The following is a 23,260-nucleotide window of genomic DNA, read 5'->3' as shown; positions in this document are numbered from 1 at the left end:
GTTGTCTAGCTATAACTTATAAATATGATGTATAACTATGAGGAAGACATAGTTCCATAGTTCCAAATCATCCATCACAATGAGTAAAACCAAGAATATAGTTCTGATGTGCAGCAAAAGATTGTTGAGCTTCACAAAATAGAAAGGTTTGTTAGAAAATAGCTAAAGAATTGAAAATCCCCATTTCCACCATCAGGGCAAAAATTAAGAAGTTCCAATCAACTAAAGATATTACGAATCTGCAAGGAAGAGGACGTGTGTCTATATTGTCTTAATGCACTGTGAGGAGGAGAGTTCGAGTGGCCAAAGACTCTTAAAGGATCACAAATGGAGAATTGCAGTCTTGGGGTCAAAAAAAAAAAAAAAAAAAAAAATCAAACAACCCCTACATCACCACATGTTTGGGAGGGTTTCAAGAAAAATCCCCTTCACTCATTCAAGAACAAACTCCAGCATATTCAGTTGTCAGTCACGACTGAAACTTCAAATGGGATTAGGTTCTGTGGTCAGATGAAACGAACAAAAAAAAAAAAAGCTTTTTGACAGCAAACCCACCAGATGGGTTTGGTGCTAACAGGGATAAAAAAATACCACATGCCCACAGTTAAATATACTGCTGGATCTTTAATGTTGAAAACTCAGAGCTGTTATCTTGGCAAAAGAAGGTTGCAAAAAAGCAATAATCAATAAAATGGTGCCAATAATTATGGCCAATGTGCTTTGGAGAAAAAGATTTGATTGTGATCCCCCAATAGTTGTCCGGTGCATAGACTTAAATATCAAATGAGATGAGCTTGCACACTTAATTAAAGTCCTGTGAATTTGTAAACATTTCAAGAGAACACAATGACAGAGTGTGCCAGAGTGTGCAAGCTCTTCCCATTCAAAACACATTAAATCCCATGGAGCACACATAGGCTACAGTATAAGAGTCACGGATAAGTAATACTATAAAAGCCTTACCTCCTGCATATGATGGTGTACCACAGAGTAAAACAACCCCCTGGCCTTCTCGCACAGAGACAGCACTTTTTGTTTGAGTTTTTAAATTCAAGTCTGAAAGGTATAGAAAAAAAAAGTCAGATGATACAGCAGTGCTAGGCGTGAGCATGAAAATGAAAATACCTCAGAGCTGATTTCTTTTATATCAGCTTAACATGTAGAGACAACCATTCATATCTTAATTCTCCCCAAAAGTTCAAACACTGCAGCTCTGTGGTTTGTTTGAGCATCCAGACCAGCTCAAAACACTGTAGCCACATCGGCTCAACCAATGTCATGAGTGGGACTAGGGCTACAACAGCATCATTTTATAGTTGATTATTCTGTCAATTGTTCATAAAAGACACATTTTAAATACTATGTTATTAAAAATAAAAATAAAAAAGTGTAGGCTATAAACATAAATATATACTGATTATGACTAAGTAATTAAAAAAAAAGTACACCTCTGATCATAGTAACAAGTTCTTGCCATTTCTTTATTGCTAATGTTAGACTAGTAACATGTTCATTTACATGTTTTAAATTGACCATCCGACAACAAATATTGCATCAACATTGAACCTGCTCATCATCAATAATGAATATTTCCCAACTCAAAATGAGTTTCCTCTCGATTGTGCTCCATCTGTTTGATGTGCATGCGAACTGTGAAGTTTAATGGTGAATCACTGTCTGGATCTGCCTTTATGCAAAAGTAGAAATACTTCTGTGAATTTTTAAAATTTACATATCAGGATACGACTGTCAAAAGATGCAGAGGGTGAAATGAAATGAAAGGAAAAACCAACATCAGTTGACACCATGTTCTGCCAGAACAGCTTCCATGAACCTTAGCTTTGATTCTACAAGCCCCTGGACCTCTACTGGTGGGATATAGAACAACATACAGTATATTCCCTCATTTGGTGTTTTGGCATTGGTTGAGAACGCCGTCTGACACGCTAGGGTTGAGATACGGTGACTGCGATGGCTATTGCACCATTTGTATTCTCCTCAAAACAATTATTAACCTCTCGTGCCCTATGAATGGGGACCATCCTGAAAAAAGTCCACTCCCATCAGGATAGAAATGGTTTATCATAGGATAAAGTTCCCTCTAAAGGGCCCGATATACTTGGAGTTTTACAAAACGTAATTTCGAACAAAATCTGTCACAGACACACCTAGCAACACACCCCAGCCAGCATCAACTCAGAACACCTGGTCACGCTCATCAACCCCTGAATTCCGATTACTCTACCCTATCTAACGACCAATTCGTACAAATTCGTACGAGTGATTAAAAAGTGGCTAATTCGTATGACCTCACTCGTACGAATTCATAAGATTTGTCCAAACCCACGTGATGGTTACGTTTAGGGGCGGGGTCAGGGGTAGGTCATTCGTACGAATTCATACGAATTGGCCAATTCGTAAAATATGTACGATTTAGCAAAATCTTACTAATTTGTACGAGTGAGGTCGTATGAATTGTTACGAATTAGCCACCTCGTAAAATTCGTACGAATTCCCGTGAGATCGGGTGGGATTACTCGCCACCTGCACTGCATCACGAACTCACCACGCTGCACACAGGATTAAATGCTGTGTTCTAGGCACGTAAATCACGACTTCAAACCACGACACGACTTTGTAGCATTGCAGGCCAGTCACGCCAAACTACCTGAGCGTAAGGAATTGTGGTAGCTAGCTGTAAACAAACCAGCATGGCGGACTTTACGGGGCTTATGCGTAATCATTTCTGTCGCCAAAGGTGCTTACTCCTTGTTTATTTGAGGAAAACGGAGGAGGAAAAATAGCGCATGAGGCAAGATAAGCTGTTATAGCTTTTATTTTACTTTATTTTTTATATTTGGAAATGTATTTGGTATTAATTTATCCTTACACTCAATGGACTGAAAACTAGTTAACGTTGTATTGCCCTAAAGTGTATTCTCACCGTGTTCCACCTGCAGAAACACTGCATCCGTAGGGGCTGCCATTGTTGTTTGGCGGGCTATGTGAGGTCAGAGCTCATAACTGGGAGTACATGGCTCTAGTACGAGTTCACGGGTGGGAAGTCACGGGTTTGACTGCCGTTCCAGTGTACTTTCACAGGTATAAGGTTGCAAAAACAAGGGTAACAGGTTGCCTGGAACGCGGCAACGCGGTCACCCTTCTTCCTCATGCTCTCTGGTTCCAGGATTCCTGTGTACTTGCAGCAAGTATACTCAAGTTTATCACTAAACACTCTCCTGTGTGTATTTCCAAGCAGCCATTGTGTGCGGTGGTGCTTCAGGATTCTCCAGTCTGATTCTCCGAGTTCTTCTGTGCATCTACGGACCTTCTATCTCTTCTCTGCATTCAAGTAAGGAGTTTATTCAAGTCCGCTCTCAGTTCATGTGTCTTCAGGTATTCCTATTCAAGTGTCTACGCATCTGCATTCAAGGTCAAAGGGCATTCGTGTCTGCCTTCAAGCCCTGATTTATCATCAAGTCTACCTCAAGTATTCAAGAGACTGTTTATGTTCCAGTTATTCACTGTTTCCTGTTTTCAGTTCTGTGTGGATCTCAAAGCCATCTATAAGATTGGATATTGCAACAGGTGTATAAATAAAATCTGTTAAAGGTGTAAAAACTTTTGCTGAGAATATACTCACCCCCATGTCATCCTAGATGTCCATGTCTTTATTTCTTCAGTCAAAAAGAAATTAAGGTTTTTGATGAAAACATTCCAGCATTTTTCTCCATATAATGGACTTCAGAGGGAACCAAACGGTTCAAGGTCCAAAAGACACTTTCAGTACAAACCGCAAACTGTTCAAAGGGCTTTAAACGATTCCAGACGATGAATAAGGGTCTTATCAAGCGAAACGATTGCTCATTTAATAAATAAATAACAAAGTTTACGTTTAATAAGCTCAAATGGTCGCCTTGCTCTGTTCTGTGACGCACGTTTGTGACTCTCCTGTTCGAACTCGTTCATCAAAATGAACGAATCTTTTTCCGAGTCATTTGGTTCATTCACCGAACGAAATGAATGAATTTACTCGGAATAAGATTTGTTCATTTTGATGAGCGATTTCGAACAGGAGAGTCATGAAAGTGCATCGCAGTACAGAGCAAGGCGAGCATTTGAGCTTATTAAACTTAAACTTTTTTTTTTTTTAAATGAGTGATCGTTTCGCTTGATAAGACCCTTATTCATCGTCTGGAATCGTTTAAAGCCCTTTTAAAAGTTTGCAGTTTGTACTGAAAGTGTCCTTTGGACCTTGAACCGTTTGGTTACCAGTGAAGTCAATTATATGGAGAAAGATGCAGGAATTTCTTTTCGACTGAAGAAAGAATGACATGGGCATCTTGGATGACACGTGGGTGAGTAAATTATCAGCAAAAGTTTTTTGAAAAGTGAACTACTCCTTTAACCGTATTCTTTGTGTCCTCATCCTTGTAGTGTGACAAAATCAGGCCAAGACCAACTTCGTTTGGCGTTTGTTTTGGTAGTTAAAAAAAAGCTTGCCAAACCAAACTTTCCAAAAAAGTTTGCTATGTCTGATAAACACCTTCTTTTCTCACGTTGAAATCTTTTCCGGGTTAATTTCTTCTTTTCAGTCCATTGAGGTCAGATGTAGGCGAATAAAACACACTAGAGAGTCACATTAAAGTTGCACTTCTGATGAACCAAGAACACCGAAACTGTTTTTTATGTTTAATGCGGTAAAGAATGCTTGATTTTAAGCAATCTATTGTATAAAGTGCTATAAAAATTGACGTGACGTGACTTCGCTTGAGTGCCAAATTGCAGATCTTGTGCAAACATATCCATGTTGCTATGATCAGATGCTTTCTGTTTACACATGTTTTTATTTTCTTATTGTGAGGAAAGCACACAGCAGATCTTTACATATTCATCTAAAAGTTGCTTTCAGCAGTGTGGGCGGCATCGGATGTTCGATAACAGTATACTGCTGGTCACATATTTCACATTTTATTTTACCCTAATTGAAGAATGAAAAAGAACTTCACTTCACAGTATATTGGGGCATTAGGGGACATGTGAACCCAAACCATGCCAGCAAAATACCCTCCACAGCATAACAGACCAACCAGAGGTTACTTCAATTTGTCAGTCATCTCTATGTCTTGGTCTGAATCTTCTTTTTGCTTTGAGTGTCTGGGGGTTCAGACGTCTTTCTTTTTCTTTTCCCTCCTTGTCTCAACTCATATTGGCTGCTCTGGTCATCAGATGGTCTGACCTCACTGTTGTTTCTGTGAGAAGGTCCAGGCCGGTCATCATCTCTGATGGAGGAAAAAGGTCAGCAAGTGTTCTTTATCCTGATCTGACCTCACCTTAGGTCATCATCTCTGAATGTTTCTTGCAGGATGCGAAAACATTGAGCTGAGGGAATCACTTAAAGAATCAGAATCGAAGTGGTGGTTTGATCTCTTCCTTTTCCATTCTCCGCATTCTGACCTGCCGGAAGTCTTTCTTTTTCTTTCAATGCCCTCTCTCATCTTAACGTCTACTTCTTGAGCTTTGGTCAGTGGGTGTTCTGCTCTGATCTGATCTCCCTGTTGTTGACCCAGTGAGATGCTTCATATTGTTCATAATCTGTGCTTGGCCCACCCATAGGTATCTCCTTATGTGTTGCCAGTGGGTTATTATCAATATATATAACTGATAAAATGCTCCAAGGGGTGACACATACAAAGTGAAGGATCAGACATCTGAATTCAAGGCCAGCATGGAGACCAATGGATTGTGTTGAGCACCAGGTGTCTGGGGATATTACAAGAGTTGATTTAGATTTTGCTGACTCCATTTTATACACAAATGGTGTCCGAAACCAAGGAGGTACGTCCCAAGAGATCCATCCGGTCATGCTCGCCAACAATCTCTAAATTAATCACATATTTCATTTTGTCCATAAGCGTTTCATCATCAAAGTCAACAAAGAAAGGAAAAATGAGATTGTAGGGGAAATTTAAAAAATAAAACGAATGTGGAAGGCCCCATGAAAAGAGTCACCATGATTTATCTCAACTGGACTCTAATCAGCTGAACTGCTGAAGTCAGTAAATACTGACATACCGTCTTAACTACTGCTGTTATGAGCCTTGGAAACTCTTCTAGAGCCTGCTAAAATAAAACATTTTGGCATAACCTTTCGGTAAACAATTGAAGTCATTCAGGCAAAATGAAGGTTTTCTTAGAGCATGGATACTTGTCCCGGCTGCTGTATTCGCTGGTCTGAAAATGCAATAAACAGCACACATCTTCCAAAGCACTTTACAGAGCAAGCCACATAAAACTATATGCTTAAAGCGCTTAATGCAACACTTAACATGACACATCCTCACAGTTTGGGCAGCTTGGATTGTGAATTTTTCCCGCATACTGCTCACACTGTGACCTCCGCTATTTTCCAGATGCATTTTATCCATTAAAATGAATTATTCACGGCTGTAAAACGATACGACTGGCAGAGGTTGTCCATACACAGTGCACAGACCTGATTAATTAATAACAACATTTGTTTATTTTTATTACTATTAGTTCAATCGTGACAACTCTCGGAGTGAATTATTAACCATCATATATTGGCATGGGGCATGGAATGTACATATGCTCGATTTTTTTTTTTTTTTCGATTTTCTTGCTGCAAGAATATATTGAACCCCGCCCCTCCTCCATAGCTGATCTCTACATGTGGCACTAGGGAGGAGGAGGGGTAAACCAAATTTTTCATAATTGCGCAGCAGGGCTTTTGCAGGATAGGGTGCGAATATATGTGGTTGTGTTGAATAGGAATATATTAGGGGTGTAACGATATTCGAACCGAACCGAAGAAACACGATACAGAACCCACGATTCGAATCGCGATACTCTCATGGCGAACCGCTCCCTGTTACCCCGGCCCAGCCCAGCCCGGCCTTAAACCTGGAATGTGTACACAACGAATTCAGTTTTGCAGCCTAACCACCATTAACACCAAATAGCAAGCTCCGTGTTTTGTTTCTTTCGATAATAAGCAAGGTGTAATCTTTCAAATTCTGACTATTTGATCACCAAATTCCAACAATAAATGCCGTTTTGGCGCTCTTTGATGTGGCGTGACAGATCACTGCTCCTCATTTCAAGCGGCAGCGCGGAGCGCGAGTAAACGCAACCAACTATTCCTCAGTTACTGTACAAACATGAATAGACACTGGAAGGTTTGAAATATACAGTATATACTTACCGAAATACATCATAACTCGTGTAATCGCTCAATCAGTGTTTCAGCAGCGGAAAGACGTCAATAAAACAGCAGAGCTTGTCACTAGCATTATATTTACCTCAGCAGGCAAGTGATTCAGTGTCCAAAACTTCTTGGTTCATAGAAAAATTAACTCTTGCACTAAATAAATGCAATATATTAGCCTATGCATTATATTTTACTTAACCTGTTAATGGTATCTTGATTATTTAATGTATGTTTAAAATAGATTTCATGAAAATGACAGCAACAAATTAGAGTAAATACATAAGTTAATGCAAGAACACATGTTTATGCTAAGTTTACATGTTTTCATACAATATGTTGGGTGTTGATTATTATATCTAAAAAATAAATACCATCTGAATTTAAGGCTAAAAGTCTAGGCTCTGTTGTTAACCTTTAATGTTAGTAATGTGCGACTCTCTATATAGTTTACAGCAGTAGCAGATTTGTTTTTTCAATTGTAATTGAACTAATTTAAAGACAAAGACACAATTTTTTTCATTAAACCACTGTTTCATAACCCCCCCCAAAAAAAAGAATAAAAAAAAAAAACTAAACTGAACCGAGACGTCAAAACCGTGGGAAAACCGAACCCTCGTAGTTTTGTGTATCGTTACACCCCTAATATATATATATATATATATATATCATTTTTTAGCAATCTATATAATTACAGGAGACTGATCTCAAAAGAATGTGTGCATAATGTTTAAACATACACTACTTATATCTACTTTTGGATATATGCAAAAGAACTAAAATGTAAAAGCTTTTTATATATGCACTTTAGAAATGTAAAAATATATGTACTAAAATGTACACGACAATTTGAGTTTCAGTATAATATTATATATAATGTTTCTAAATAATTCAAAAGTCAAATTAGTTAAATGTGTTAAATGTAATGGAGTTGAACATTTAATTATTGTCCTTATTTATTAAATGCAATAAAACAATGCATTTAATGCAACAAACACAAATTCCATAAAAAATGTATTATGCACAAAAAATGTATGTGCACTAGAGCAAAGATATAATCCATATAACAACCTTTTATCTTCATAATCATTCATTTTCCTGTAGAATCTATATTTACGATTGTATTTGCAGCATTATAGGTGTTGTTAACTCATTTCACTCATTCTTTAAGCTAGCCCAGTATTGGCAGCATCCACTCTAACACCTTTCACCCAGCATTGAGCGGCAGAAGCAATAATATAGCATGCTAACGCACAGTCGATGACTCACATGCAAACTGGAGGCTCGATCTTCTGCTAAGAATTGCTCCCTGTGGGTTGAAAGCAGTGCATTGGTATATTCCTCCATCCTGGGCCCGGTCCAGACTTCTAATGACCAAATTCCCCCCAGATAGCCGCCGACGGGAATCAGTAGTGAGATTAATCAATGTGCCGTTCAGAGACCACCTACAGACACACAAACAGACAGATAATAGTGCACACACAGCTCAATGTGTTATGATAACTGCTGATTTTGAGTGATAATAACCTTTGAAATTGATTTTGTTTTGGATGTACAAATGTCACGTGGAATATCAACGTATCATTACAAAGCTGAATCAGATTGGTATTACATTTCATCCCTGCTTCATTTCAATAAGAAAAGAACTATTTCAAAACCTGAACTGCCTATGAAGATCCAGCTGCATTGTGGAATGGAGAATAACCCATCTACATTTTTCTCATTGAATGTCCTGTTTGTCTCGGAAATGCATCATATTATGGAGGTAAAATGAATTGCAAACGGAAATTCCTATTGACGTCTTATGCTAAAAGATTTTACTGCAGCTCCTTTTGCAGTCCTTTTCATTGTGTGGTGATTAGCACCGGAGAGTATCATCAATTCCACTTCCTCACACCTCATCTACGCCTATCATTAAGACCCAAGCCCACCTGAGGCTCTAACTAGCATGCAATTCAGAGGCCAGCCCACTAATATGGACAGATTTTCAAAGGGCGCAAGATCATTTGAGGATCCTGAGGCTTCACTTGTCATTTACTCTGACGGGGCGTCAGCTGGTTTGAACTCTCAAGTGTCTGCACACCCCAGGAACAGATGCTGAGAGAAAAAAAGGGCCAACTGTTATGCGTTAATTCACTAGCAAGCGTCTTAGCAAGTCTTATATATAATGTGTTTGACTCCAGGGCCGCCCATTGTTCACACAAATATTTGAAGGCCCTATAACCTTTCCAGTTATTCACGATTTACTAAATAAAGACTAAGGCCGTGTGTCCACCAACACATTTTTAGCCTAGCTGTAGGCGTTTAAAAGCGTTTTGGCAGCGCAGCGTTTCTTTTTTTAGTTGAGGCGCTTTGCTTATTATGATACGGAATATCCACAGACGTATTACTAATATATCATTTCGCAGCGTTTGTTCTTTTGTTTTTGTTTCTATTCATACTTTGCACGTGACGTCACAAGCCTTGGCTGGCGGGCAAGAGCGCCGCTCTCCAGCAACGAAACCCAGTAAACTAGTCAAGGATCTTGCCAGGGCGTCGCCAGTTTTTATACAAAAGTTGGTGTTTCGAGATGTAAATGACACGCCAGATAGTTGTTGTGCGATTGGTTGCACTAACCAGATGAGATAAGCAACCTTCACAGTATAACGTTACACGTCTGTGCAGTGATCATTCCATCACTCATGGTAATTTCAACATTTGTTTGAATGGAATGGGTGTATGATCATGTAATTAATCGTGTCTTTAAAGCTACACTGTGTGATTTTTACCCCCATCTAGCGGTGAAAAGGTATATGACCTTCCAGTGAATATTAGTTTCTGTTCCTCTCAATTCCGATTTCTTTTTAACTCTTACGGTGGCCAGTGTAGTCCAGTTATCCAGTTCGACCTCGTCCATGAGTGTTAACTCAAACGTAAACGCGAAAGGTAAAGCTTGAATTAACGGGTATGTCCCTCTTTGGCTAATGTACTTTCAAGATGGAGGGGCAACATGGCGACCGACATTAGAACCCCTTACCCGTATGTATTTTCAATGGCATATTATACACTCAGGAGAATACTTTATTACTTGAACGAATATATGAAGAGCTCTTTTCCAAAAAGCGATAAACGTCATTTTAAAAAAAAATGAGTTTGTCGTGTCATTCTGCTGTGGACAGAACCCTTTCACTGCTCCATCAACGTTTCATGCCAAATCGCTATATTTCCTTGTTTAAAATGTACTGCAAGATACAGTTTCTTTCCAAGCCGCGATAAGCGCCAGCCCTGTTTTTAGCCTAAACACGATAAATCCTCAAATTCAATGAGCGCTCTACACAATCCAGCACGGCGGCACTCTGAACAGAGGTTTATTATGTTCATTTATTCCTCAAAATGAGTCCTAGTTTTCTAGTCGACTAGTAGTAGATCATTTAAGCCATTTGTATTATCAGTAATCACATATATTGATTTAATTAAATGGGAGAGAAACCATGAGCGTTTTTAATTGCCTATTCGCGCATTTCAACGTATGCATAAAGCTTGCCACAAAGAACCGGCAAAAGTAATGATTATGCATGAAACATTTGAATTGTTTATTAATAAACTAGTGTTTTCTGTCAGTGTCAGCAACAAAGATAAAGTTGATGATGCTTACTCGCCATCTTCGCAGTGAACGCGCATAGGCCTATAGAAACGCATACTTCGAATTAGCCTACATACGCAGAGAGTTGCCAATTTATTTTAGTTTTTAATTGTTTTGTTTAAAAGTAGACATTTAAAGCTTTCTGTAGCTTAGTTCTCAGGCCGGTGTGAGGCAAGCATCGCGGTGTTTCGATTCATATTATGAGACGCGCTCCGGTTCACCTGCGCGCCTCTGTGTCCTGATTATATTGTCTGATATTTACTTCTAATGTATTAATCCAGTCAATTTGTCGATGAAACATTTATTAAAATCAAGATACAACTTATATGAAACGAAATTTACAAGCTTTCTACAAAACAAAACTTAATAAGTGGTCAAAATCATGTCTGACGCACTCCAAATATTTTCCGATATTGGGCAGCTTTTGAATTTTGATCCTATCTTACTCATCGCATGCGGTTCCCTTTTCATAGCCTACTCAACATAGATGAAATAATTAAAAAATAAGTAATGTAATATTATTAAAAACAAATGTGAAACGTATATTTTATGTTTATTTTTTATTTTATTTATTTTTTTACTTATATTTAAGCGTCATGCTGCTCCGCTTTGCTCACATGTTATGTAGCCTGTGTGTGTGTGTGCATGTGCTGGAGGGGTGCCCATCCCTTTTTTGAATATCAATATCATATATTGATCATTTTTAATAATTCGTTTTTTTTCATGCATATGTTGAAATTGGTACTATTTGTTTGAGGTTTGACTCTTTACTAAAAATGACTTTACTAAAAATGATACAAAAAATGGATGGATTTATAGCGTTTTGGAAAAAAATAAAATTAACTTTTAAATTATCATTAACAATATTGTTGTTTGATTTAATAATTATTGTTCAAAATGTTCAGACTGAACCAATAAAACATTTAAACAGGATAATTTGAATATTTACAAAATGTGTGGGTCTAGGTAAAAAATGTAGTTTTCCTGAAAACTATTGAAATGGATTTATAGCGTTTTGGAAAAGAGCTCTTCATATATTTTTGTGTGTTTTTAGCTAAGAATAAATTAAAAGAGTTACACAGTGTACTGTAGCTTTAAGTTAACCTGTAGTTTCGTCAATCAACGCCACCAGCTGCTTCGGCTAGTCAGCCGTTTGTGTTATGATGCTAACTGTACGTTTACTCCACCGCCACGAGAGCGGTAAAATTCATTGAAAAATGAATGACTTCTCGCCGGTGGTGGTGTAAACGCAGCTGCCGTATTTTGCTAACAACAACAAAAATGTGATAGATTGTTTTGAGGTTTGTGATATCTATGGTTTTCAATGAGAACAGTAGAGCTAGATTATTTATGGAGAAATTATTATTGCTCGATTATCAAAAAACAAAACAAATTTAACACAATTTAACTACCTTCACCTTGGAGTTAATCCTAATCTATAGTTATGGAGCTAGCTCGCTAACAGACTTGATAGCTACTAGAAAGACCTGGAACTACAGGACTCTATGTTGAAAAAAAAGGTTAAAAAAAGGGACAAATGAACAACTATCACACAAAAAATATTCAGGTAACAACACACAGTATTAAGATTCCAGAGTATGTAAGAGTACATATTCAATACCATACTGCAAACAAACAACAACTAATATTTCAGATGGACATTTTTTAGCCTTCCGCACAGATTTTTTTTTTCATGAGAGCAACAGAAAAAACAGGTGCAGTTTAGACGAAACATTACTGACAAGGAAGGACATGAGCTGGTTACCACCTCCCACACTCAGAAATTCACAAATTTATTCTTAAGAATACACATTTGCTGTCAAGTGTGGCTTTACAGGATGGCACAACAGGTTAACCACACATCCATAACTGAGCATACATAACCGAATAGTACTTGACTTGATGCATCGGTTCCAGTCAAAGCTTCTTAACGTTTTCAATCATGTATATTTATTATCTTTTCTTTTCACCATGTTTATCTCTAAGAGCAGCTGTATATGTCAGGAACATAGCAAGGATCAGGGTAAGGGCCAAGAACATAATGCTCTTGACGTCTCAGAATGAAATAGCTTTTCTGCTCTTTTCAAATAATCAGCGGCTTCTAATGCGAAACCTTTCGCGAGAGATGCAAATAAGAGCCGTTCGACGTCAATAAGCGATTTCCAGTTGGGTAAAAATAGTAGCGAGGCAAGTGAGCCCCGATCAAGGGCACTTGACACACGGTGGCAAATAGGTGACATCCGCGCAGGCTGAGAAAGAAGAAAACGGAGATCAAGTGAAGTGGGGTTACGTTTGCCTCAGGGCTTTTCTGGAAAGTGCCGTGTCTCCGGTGTGGCTATACGGACCGGTTGAACTTGACTCGACCCTGCTGTTCATATCAATTTTATATGAGGTGGGGGTGGCATCATTGATATGACTGCTGGTATGGGCTCCAAAGCACCAGGCTCATCTGCTCATCTCTCTGCTCTACTCATGACGCTGAGACCTTTAACACCTGTGGACCGCCCTGGAGACCAATCTCTGGCTCTGACAGACACACACACACACACACACACACTTACGGGCCAGAGGCTCTCAATACTTTTTTTTTTTTTTGATTTTACAAACAAGAACACAAATTTATGGACTGAGCTAGAACACTAGAGCTGAGTGATATATTGAATATTACCCATATTCATGATGATTACGCTGATAATATAAAATGGCGCAACCTCAGATTATGTCATTGGACTAATCAAAAATTCCTTTTGACTTTTGAGTAGGAGAGAATTAAAGCATGTTTTAATAAAGCTTATGAATTAAACTTAAGGCCTGTTCACACCGGGATGAATTTCGCGCACGATATTCGTCAACGTTTAACGCCTCGTGACTAAACAATGGGCGCCAATGTGAGTGTTCACACTAGGGGTTTCATCAACTAGTCGACTAGTCGACTGTCACAACCACTAGTTGGCGCTGTTGGCTAGTCGGAAACAAAATGATGACATATATATAGATATATTTTTTTGTTAACTATCCCTTAAAATACAAGCGGCAGTACTATTTACTATAAGCACTATAAGGCGCACCTTCAATGACCTATTTTAGAACATTTTTTAAACGTTTGACTGGGTTTGCATTATGCATCCACTAGATGTGCTAAAGGGAATGCAGCGAGTGCGCGGCGTCGGAGGTGAGGCGTTTATTTAGTAAGCGTGAGCGTGGGGCGGGCACGTTACATTCGCAGCCTGCTGACAGCAGTGTCTGTTCGTGTGTGTGTTAGAGAGAGCGCTCGTGAGCGGGAGACACACATAACCTGATTTATACGAGGTTGAACTGGCCGTGTGACAAAGTGGGCATGGACACGAGCGCGAGCAATTGATCCATATATAATGCGCTCCGGATTATAAGGCTTGAGAAAAGGCCGGATTGAGAAAATTAAAGGCTTTTAAGTGCGCTTTATAGTGCGGAAAATACGAGTACTACTCTCGCTTTTACAGTAGACCAGCACGCGACGTGTTTAATATAGACGCATATTAGCCTACACCATATTTTCTCTCAAATGTTTGCTTTCACTTTAGACATAGCCAATTCTGTTTATGTAAACATTGTGTGTATTTAACAGTATTAGCATAATAAGACTTGAAAGATAACTTAGTCCAGTATTCAGGCGCTGTTTGACAGGCTTCTAATGCCTGTGAGCGTGGGGGATATGCCGCGCGCTCAGGAAAGCGCACGTTAGAACAGCGCGTGAATTAAATGTTTAACCGGCAAGGCTTATGCAAACAATGAACTTTTGTAAATTGCAGTGTCCCGTACCTATTCCTTAACGTGTGATGTGTAGGCTACGTGGCGTTGTACAGTTGAGACAGAGGCGCCAGAACTGATAGAATGCACTGTAACACGGTACTACTACCATATTTCTTCAAAAGCAGATCGTGGAGACATTTACTATTCGTGATGTCGCACACCCCTAGAATAAACCATTAAACGACTAGTCGACTAGTCGTCGACTGTTATGCAAAACTAGTCGACTAGCAAAAATCAGTAGTTGTGAAACCCCTAGTTCACACCGACGCGAAAAACGGCGTTTTTAAAAAAACGCCTCGGGTTCGTTTTTTGGGTTTGACGCGCCGCGTCAAACCTATCCGACCAACGAGATTGTCGGGTTTGCTCACGTGTCTGGTACTTCTGAAGTTACAGTAAAACACAACTTGGGGGCGCTCAAACACAAAACGGTCTTGCCGAGCACACATACGGCGAAGAAGAGATAAGATACCTATGGGCAAGATGAATGTTGAGCTGCTGGTCTCGGAGCATAAAGAGCTATATGATAATATTTATATTAGTATTTCTGTAATAATAGTATAGTATAGGGTGACCAACAGTCCTTTTTTCCCGGGACATGTGTAAAACGGTCACTTTGTGCTTTACAGAAATCTGAGTTGAGATGAGAACTGCGCATAGTGTGTAAAGTTAGTGTCAGTCAGATTTTGACGAGAGGAGATAACCGCTCTGCCGACACTTTGTATTCTTTATTTTATTTTTCTATTGTGACCAGATGTTTGTTTGTGTTTTTTTTTCTCTCGCTCGATCCCCATGTATGAGGACGAGTGTGACGTTTGAGTGGTTTTATTAAACGCGGGGAAATACGACAACTCTCGTCTCTCGTGCATCTGTTCATCCGACAACTAGTGCTATGTTTTTATCTCTGGGCAACATCTCAACTTTCCTGACTGTTTTTAAGTGATGAAAATGTTCTGGTTTTCAAAAAAAACTGCTGGGAAAGATCAGTTCTACAGCAAAATATAGATGGGCAAACAAGGTGGATGAGGAAGAAAAACAGGATAAAGAGGATGAAAACAGATTTTGTTAGTTCGTTTTTGTGAGTTTGTGAGAGCTATTTTTTGTTACATTTGGAGGCATTTCTTTTAGTTATTATTTATATATTTATTTTTTCTAATACAGAGGACATTATTTCTATCATTATTTCATTCGTTTTTTTTAATCTGTCATAATAAAACATTGAGACATGAATATGATCACTCTAGTATAGTATTCTATTATTATTTCTGTTTTACATTAAGCGGCATCTAATGTCAGGGAATGAATTTGCATGTTCACTCAGCTCATCGTCAGCGAAAAACGCTTGGGTGTGAACAGAAAAAACGTGTTGAAAAACGCTGACGAATAACGCGCGCTGATATTCGTCACGGTGTGTACGGGCCTTTAAGATGCAATCACAATAGCGAAAAGTCACAATCAAACCGAGCAGCTTTCTGTTGGTCAGCGACAGCTTGGTGAAACTGCACCTGATTCAAAAATGTATTTCACTCCAAAATAAGTGATATAAATCATGGAAGCCTATTTATAATTGTATAGAGTAGACCTTATGCACCAGAGAAAGGTGGGCGCCGTCATCTTTAGAATATTGTCTTTGAACTTCCGGTTTTGCGGTCGCTCCGTATATTTCTATGGCATCGCTGTCGAGGAGTAATTAGCTGGAGAAGTGGATTTACTTATTGTAGAGTTAACAAAAGTTATCATGAGTTTTCATTGTATAGCAGATGTCTTAACAAATGTCGACCGGGAATTTTTTTTTTTACGAGCAGTTCATTCATACCTATGCAAGATTGCTGTGGATGTAAATCAGAGAACTTTTGTTTGCATTTAATTTTCTAGTTTGACTGGAAAATATTGTGACCACAAAAAAAGTACTAAAGAAACACTTTCCACCATCAATGAACCACAGAGCACCAAGCAAAATATTCCAGCAACAATCGCCCATCATTATCACACGACACGCGGACTAATACAAATTTTTCTCATCAACAGAAAATGCTCTTTATTAGAGACATTTTTGCAATAAGTTGAAGGACAAATTGCGAAATGTTCCCTCTGTAAATGACACCTATGCTTTTTGTTTCAAATGATGGCTCCTCTAATCCAAATGTATAGCCTACTTCATTTTTTCCAAGCACATAAATATATTTTAGTAAGCAATATCATTAACCCTAGTATTCACCAAATCTAATAGATTTTTGTTCTTAATGCTTGAATCTGAATCAATTAGTTGGTCTTTACTGTGGCATTTAGCCGTATTTCTTTTCACTGAGAAATATGCACACTACTACGGAAACTCATTTCTCATGCAAGCCTCAGCAGAACAGGAGTTTGGGATTTCTAATATAAATTTGAAAGATGGGAGTGTTTGATCTTTTTCTTTCAAGCAATTACCTTGTCGTTCGCACAAATTTTTTTAGCACCCGCTTCATTTAAACTCCGCAGAGTGACTCGCTTCAAAAAATATATTTTTGTGCTTGTGTCTTCAATCACAGTTCATTGAAGAATTTACACGGATTAAATCAAGTCTTTTGCTGTTGATATCTCATGCTGCCAGTAAGTACTGGGATTTGATAAAGTTTGTCAAATCTTTATTCTTTGGAGTTGCTTAGTCAATATTTTTTTTTAGCCAAGGTGTCGGTAAACTTGGGTGGTAAAGATGATATTTTGACAGTTAGGAGCAAGTGGCGCACTGTTCAAACACTGTCCGGTGAAGAGTAATTTAAAAGTGCATCTACCTTCAGTTTTTATGAGCCTCATAGTTGTAGCAGGACAATTTATTCCAGAGAGCTGACAACTTATATACTCAATAGCAGGAAGGAGACAGAGCAGAAGCGCTACAGCCTTATTTGCACATCAAGAGAGGTGTGCAGGTTAAGGCACCGCTCTGTGTGATGCTCGGCTCAGTCAGAGAAAGAGCAAAAAGATGATTAGAAGAAAGTGAGGAATGCAAAGGCCTACAAAGAGCACTTTAACAGAGGTGGGCACAGCAGCCAATTTGGATGGCGATCAAAGAATTTGTGTCTTTAAAGGAGTAGTTCACTTTTAAAAAAAAACTTTTGCTGATAATTTACTCACCCCCATGTCATCCAAGATGTCCATGTCATTCTTTCTTCAGTCGAAAAGAAATTAAGGTTTTTGAAAACATTCCAGGATTTTTCTCCATATAATAGATTTCAATGGGAACCAAATGGTTCAAGTTCCAAAAGACAGTTTCAGTGCAAACTGCAAACTGTTCAAAGGGCTTAAAACGATTCCAGACGATGAATTATCAAGCGAATTAATCGCTCATTAAAAAAAAAAATACAAAAAATAAATAAAGTTTCAGTTTTATAATCTCAAATGCTCGCCTTGCTCTGATGCGCGTTCGTGACTCTCCTATTCTAACTCAAACACTCAACACCAACATGGTAACAGACATGTTAGTGTTTGATTCACTAAAATGAACTGAATCAGTAGGATCATTAGAATGGGAATCACTATCGCTATGCATTTGATTCACTAAAGGCCAATTCCTCACCGACAGACAGACGCCTACCAATGCAGACAATCATCAGATTACAATACATCAATGATCCGGCAAACACAGACTCAACATGTTGCAGACAAATGGCACCAGAATCTGACAAAACTTGACAAAACACCATGTTGGCATCTGTCGGTTCAGTATGAATTGGCCTTAAAATAACTGATTCAAATGTTCATTGAGTGCTTGCTTTTGACTCACCAGAGTTGTTCATTTGAGTCGCTTGTTATTCAAGTATTTTAACCGTAAGCCAACTGATTCATGGAGAAAATAGAATTACATCTATTTGCACCAAAAATACATCTAATGTGTGAGATTTTCAAAAGTTAACGCAGAGCGCCAACAACTTTAACACCATGTCCTAACTAGACAGGACATGATGCCGCAAAATATTATAAAAGCCACTTCTTCATAACTATGTCAGAGTTTTCAATCCTAATCAGCCGAGTTTGCCTATTTTTGAAAAATATGCCTGGTTGGCAGCTCAAGTACTGAGTGCATTTCTATATTGGGATGGTGTACTATATAATATTGGGGTGGTGATGGCGCAGTGGATAAGACACATGCCTTTGGTGTGAGAGACCCGGGTTCAAATCCACTGTGAGACACCAATGTGTCCCTGAGCAAGACACTTAACCCCTAGTTGCTCCAGAGGCGTGCGACCTCTGACATATATAGCAATTGTAAGTCGCTTTGGATAAAAGCGTCAGCTAAATGAATAAATGTAAATGTAAATTTCACAAGTTCATGCTAACAAATAATCATATAAAGAGTAAAGAGTACATATTTGAAGTGTTGTCCGAGGCGAGGGCTACGAGCTCGGAATTTGTCCCGAACCCTGAATACTCCCCCCGTATCCCTGAGGGATGCAGAAAACCTTCGAGGCGAAGGCATGCCAGTGTCGTGTGCAAAAATTGCTCGTTGCTGGAATCTTTTCCCAAATTGTCTGTTTAGGATTAGGAAGAGAAAGGAATGCTTACAAGCGACCAACAGCACAGCGACCTGGCAACCTCAAAATTTCAGTCAGGGCATTATAAATTAGAGAAAAAACATTTTGACACACTTCAAGCTAGTTTTCAAAGTACACTTTTAAATAAAAGATGTACACATTGCAGATCTAGATTGGTAAAAATTGAATGACGCATGGCACATAACATGTGCCACACGTTTAATTGATGTTAATGTGTCAATGCATTCACCGAGTCCTGCCGGCATGAAGCCGGTGTAAATATTGCAGTTTTATGGCTCTTCTGTTGAGAGGTAGCCCCAGGATGACGCTGAGGTACAGCCTCGAGATGTGAAATCCATAATCCATTAAATTACAGGAACACTCCTGACTAACCATTGCCATCAGATAATGCAGATGTCAAAAAGTGACACACCAGCATATATCTAATCTGAGCATACAGCAAAAATTAATGGACTGTTGAGACATACCAAAATGAACTATACTTTTGTTGTCGCGGGCAACTCTCACCGTTGTGGGTGAACGTTTTAAATTCTGCACATCTTGGTCATTAAATTCTAATAACATCATACAATGCAGCATGAATAAACATAACATCATGCATGATTGGTGTTGCAGAATAATTTCAAGACATGATCTACTGTGGATGCAAAGACCATTCCAAATGGTAGGCGGCATTTCTTTTCCCTTCCAGATACTTTCATTTGGCCAGCATCCTTGTTATTTCTTCATAGAAAAGCCAATAATGCGAAGAGAGAGAACAGTTTAAATAATCTACCCAAAATGGCGGACATGGAGATTATAAAAGATTACAGAAGTCAACTACAAAAATATTATCCATTACAAACCATAAAATCCAACTAATAAAATTGGATATTTAGTGTAAGAAAATATGATAATATAACACCAATTTTATCATCTCTACACTGCTTACCTATTAAGTTCCGTATCAATTACAAAGTACTACTACTGACCTATAAAGCCCTAACTGGTTTAGCTCCTGTGTATTTAATGGACCTTCCATCGCCCTACAATTCATCGCATTCTTTAAGATCACTAAATTCGAGGCTTTTGGTCATTCCTAGGATATCTAAGTCCACTAAAGGAGGGAGGGCGTTCTCGCATTTAGCTCCAAAACTCTGGAATAGCCTTCCTGATATTGTTCGAGGCTCAAAACTAGATTAAAAATGCATCTCTTTAGCCAAGCATTCACATAATGCTTACCTTTTTTTCCTCTGTTGAATCAGATCGAATGCATTTAATATTATGAAAAGCAGCTATGCAAATTATTTCCCATTTGCTTTTCTGCTGTAAAAAATAGCGTTCGTCAGCTCCAGTTTGTATCCAGCCTCTCACGAAGACTTCAGATGCCCAAACACCTGTGATGAGACGACTAAACGCCTGTGAAGAGACCACTCGACGTCGGCGATATGTTATGTCCTAAATTATTACAAGATTAACTAAATGTGTTTTTTCCATGTACATTTCTGAAATGCACTTTCTGTAAAGCTGCTTTGAAACAATATATATTGTGAAAAGCGCTATACAAATAAATTTGAATTTAATTGAATATTTCACATTCACATTATATCTGAAAATGTAGTTTTTATGTTTATTGGAGTGTGGAATCGTTGGCAACATTGGTACCAGCAAACAAAAAGTATTTGTAAGCCCTTATGAAGCCATTAGAAAGCAAAGGACCAGAGTTAGAGTGTGAAAAACAGAAGTCCCATACCTGTACTTAGGGGTAGGAATGCCTTTTGCGTCACAGGTCAGCGTAGCCTCTTCCTCCAGTGAACCCACTGTCAGATCACTGGGCTCCATTCGCCATTTCGGCCCATTAAAAGATTTATAATCCAGACACTCTGAGAGCAAACAACAGAATACAATTTTTATCTTAATGGACAGTTTGAGCTGAAGTTTATCCGTTTTTTCATGTTAATATACCTTTTCCTATCTCATATTAATGAAATAGTTTAAACAGCACAATACCGGTTCTTTTAATAAGGAGAGACGATTATATGTGAGCCATGCTGTAGGTATGCTTTTTATTCCTTCAAAAGATTGCTAAACATTGTGGCGTAATGTTCTCAAAACATTGATCAGTTTGTTTGAGTATGTCAAGCAGACAGAGACAGTGATGCTGGCTCAACCAGTGGTGTGAGTTTGTTGGCAGGATGAATGTCTGTCTGTAATATGTCTGACCAATGACAGATGGGGGAAAATAAGTCTCTGTAAATTGAAAATTGACAATTTCTTTTAATTCCTATTGTGCCCACGTAATCAACACCACAAGGTATAACAGAAATTATTCTGATTATTGTGTTTTCCAACATAATGATGAAAATATTGATGTTTAAACGAGTAGTTCACTTTTCACAAAAAAAAACAAACTTTTGCTGATAATTTACTCACCCCCATGTCATCCAAGATGTCCATGTCTTTCTTTCTTTAGACATTAAGAAATTATTTTAATTTCAAAAACCTTAATTTAAAAATTAAGGTTTTTGATGAAAACATTCCAGGATTTTTCTCCATAGAGGGAACCAAACGGTTCAAGGTCCAAAAGACAGTTTCAGTGCAAAAGAGCTTTAAATGATTCCAGACGATGAATAAGGGTCTTATCGAGTGAAACGATCGCTCATTTAAAAAAAAAAAAAGTTTAAGTTTTATAAGCTTAAATGCTGGCCTTGTTCTGTACTGTGTGACTCTCCTGTTCGAACTCGTTCATCAAAATGAACAAATCTTTTCCCGAGTCAATTCGTAAATTTCGTTCGTTGAATGAACCAAATGACACAAAAAAAGATTTGTTCATTTTGATGAACGAGTTCGAACAGGAGAGTCACACAGTATAGAGCAAGGTGAACACAAGTTTTTTTTTTTTCACCAAAAACCTTAATTTCTTTTCGACTGAAGAAAGAAAGACATGGACATCTTAGATGACATGGGGGTGAGTAAATTATCAGCAAAAGGTTTTTTAAAAAGTGAACTACTACTTTAAAGCTTAAATTTTCATCAGGCACTAATTTGCAAATTCGGGTCCAATTGTTTAAACAGCAATTTAGAGACAGATCTGAGAATTTTTTTTTTTTTTTTAAAAGGAGAATTAAAACAAACCAAATGGAAGGAAAGGAAAGAACCATGTGGGAGCGTTTTACTGAAGTAGTTAACCAGGACCAATCAAGCGGGTATGTGATGTGTGATGTATAACGGCTGTGAAGCAAAAGCCTTTACTTGGGCGGAACATATTTCATTTCTTGTGTGTGTGTGTGTGTGTGTGTGTGTGTGTTCGGGAAGTTGCAGTGACGGAAACAGTGACATTCCAATTTAAGTTTGAAGGGAGTAAAGCCTGCGTTTAGGCTATTAAGGGAATGTACTTTTGCCAAAAAAGAATTACATTTAAGATCAGCCTACTCTAATGTAATGTTACCATATCATCACGCTTAACACTGAGAATTAGAATAATGTGACGATCAGGTGCGGATATCTAAATCAGAGAATGTCACAGGTTTGGCTTTGTGGCGGGTGCATGATTTATTCACTCGAGACATACGTCATGAACAGAACAGATGCTATTTTGAGGAGGGGAGGTTAATTATGTTTTTGATTAAAGAGGGTGTATTACTTTAAAAAAAGATGTTTGCAGATAAATCGTTTAAAAAAACATAGCAACATTCTGTAAAAAAATAATATATATATATATGAATTTCATGATGATTTTTTTTTTGTTAAGGGTAAATATTATGCAAATGACAGAATTGCACAACAACACACACATACATAGAGAGCAGAAACACAGACCATATGTGGAGAGATCACACCAGGTGTGTGGGTTCTAATCAAGTGCTATGCTCACATCACTCAATTTCCACTTAAGATGGTTTCATATCGGCAAAATCACTGGAATAATCACATTTATGTGTGATATTTGTTTAGAAAATGGGATCTAATGCACTCTAATATGACATTTACATTTACATGTGCACAATGAAGTTATACTAAACAATAGAGTGTATTTCTGTTTCTTATCCATTTCTAAACAGTGTAAGCTAAACTGAATCTCTCCATTCAGTTTTATATTGCTTTAATTTTTTT

The 23,260-nt window shown here is 38.2% G+C and overlaps 1 protein-coding gene across 1 annotated transcript in view; it reads right to left on the bottom strand.

Annotated features, from left to right (window-relative positions):
- cntn3a.2 (contactin 3a, tandem duplicate 2) overlaps window positions 1-23,260 on the bottom strand; it is an 81,260-nt gene that overhangs the window by 43,217 nt on the left and 14,783 nt on the right. The window contains exons 3-5 of the mRNA XM_039652879.2: window positions 20,901-21,030; window positions 8,498-8,673; window positions 964-1,056 (exon numbers count right to left, since the gene is read on the bottom strand). Of these exons, the coding sequence (XP_039508813.2) occupies window positions 964-1,056; window positions 8,498-8,673; window positions 20,901-21,030 (399 nt within the window). The remainder of the gene's footprint in view (window positions 1-963; window positions 1,057-8,497; window positions 8,674-20,900; window positions 21,031-23,260) is intronic.

Source organism: Pimephales promelas, chromosome 20, assembly GCF_988280905.1.
Source record: "Pimephales promelas chromosome 20, fPimPro1.hap1.1, whole genome shotgun sequence".
In the NCBI taxonomy this organism is placed as follows: domain Eukaryota; kingdom Metazoa; phylum Chordata; class Actinopteri; order Cypriniformes; family Leuciscidae; genus Pimephales; species Pimephales promelas.
Note: the sequence above shows the minus strand (reverse complement) of the source record. Positions and strands in the feature narration are given on the sequence as shown.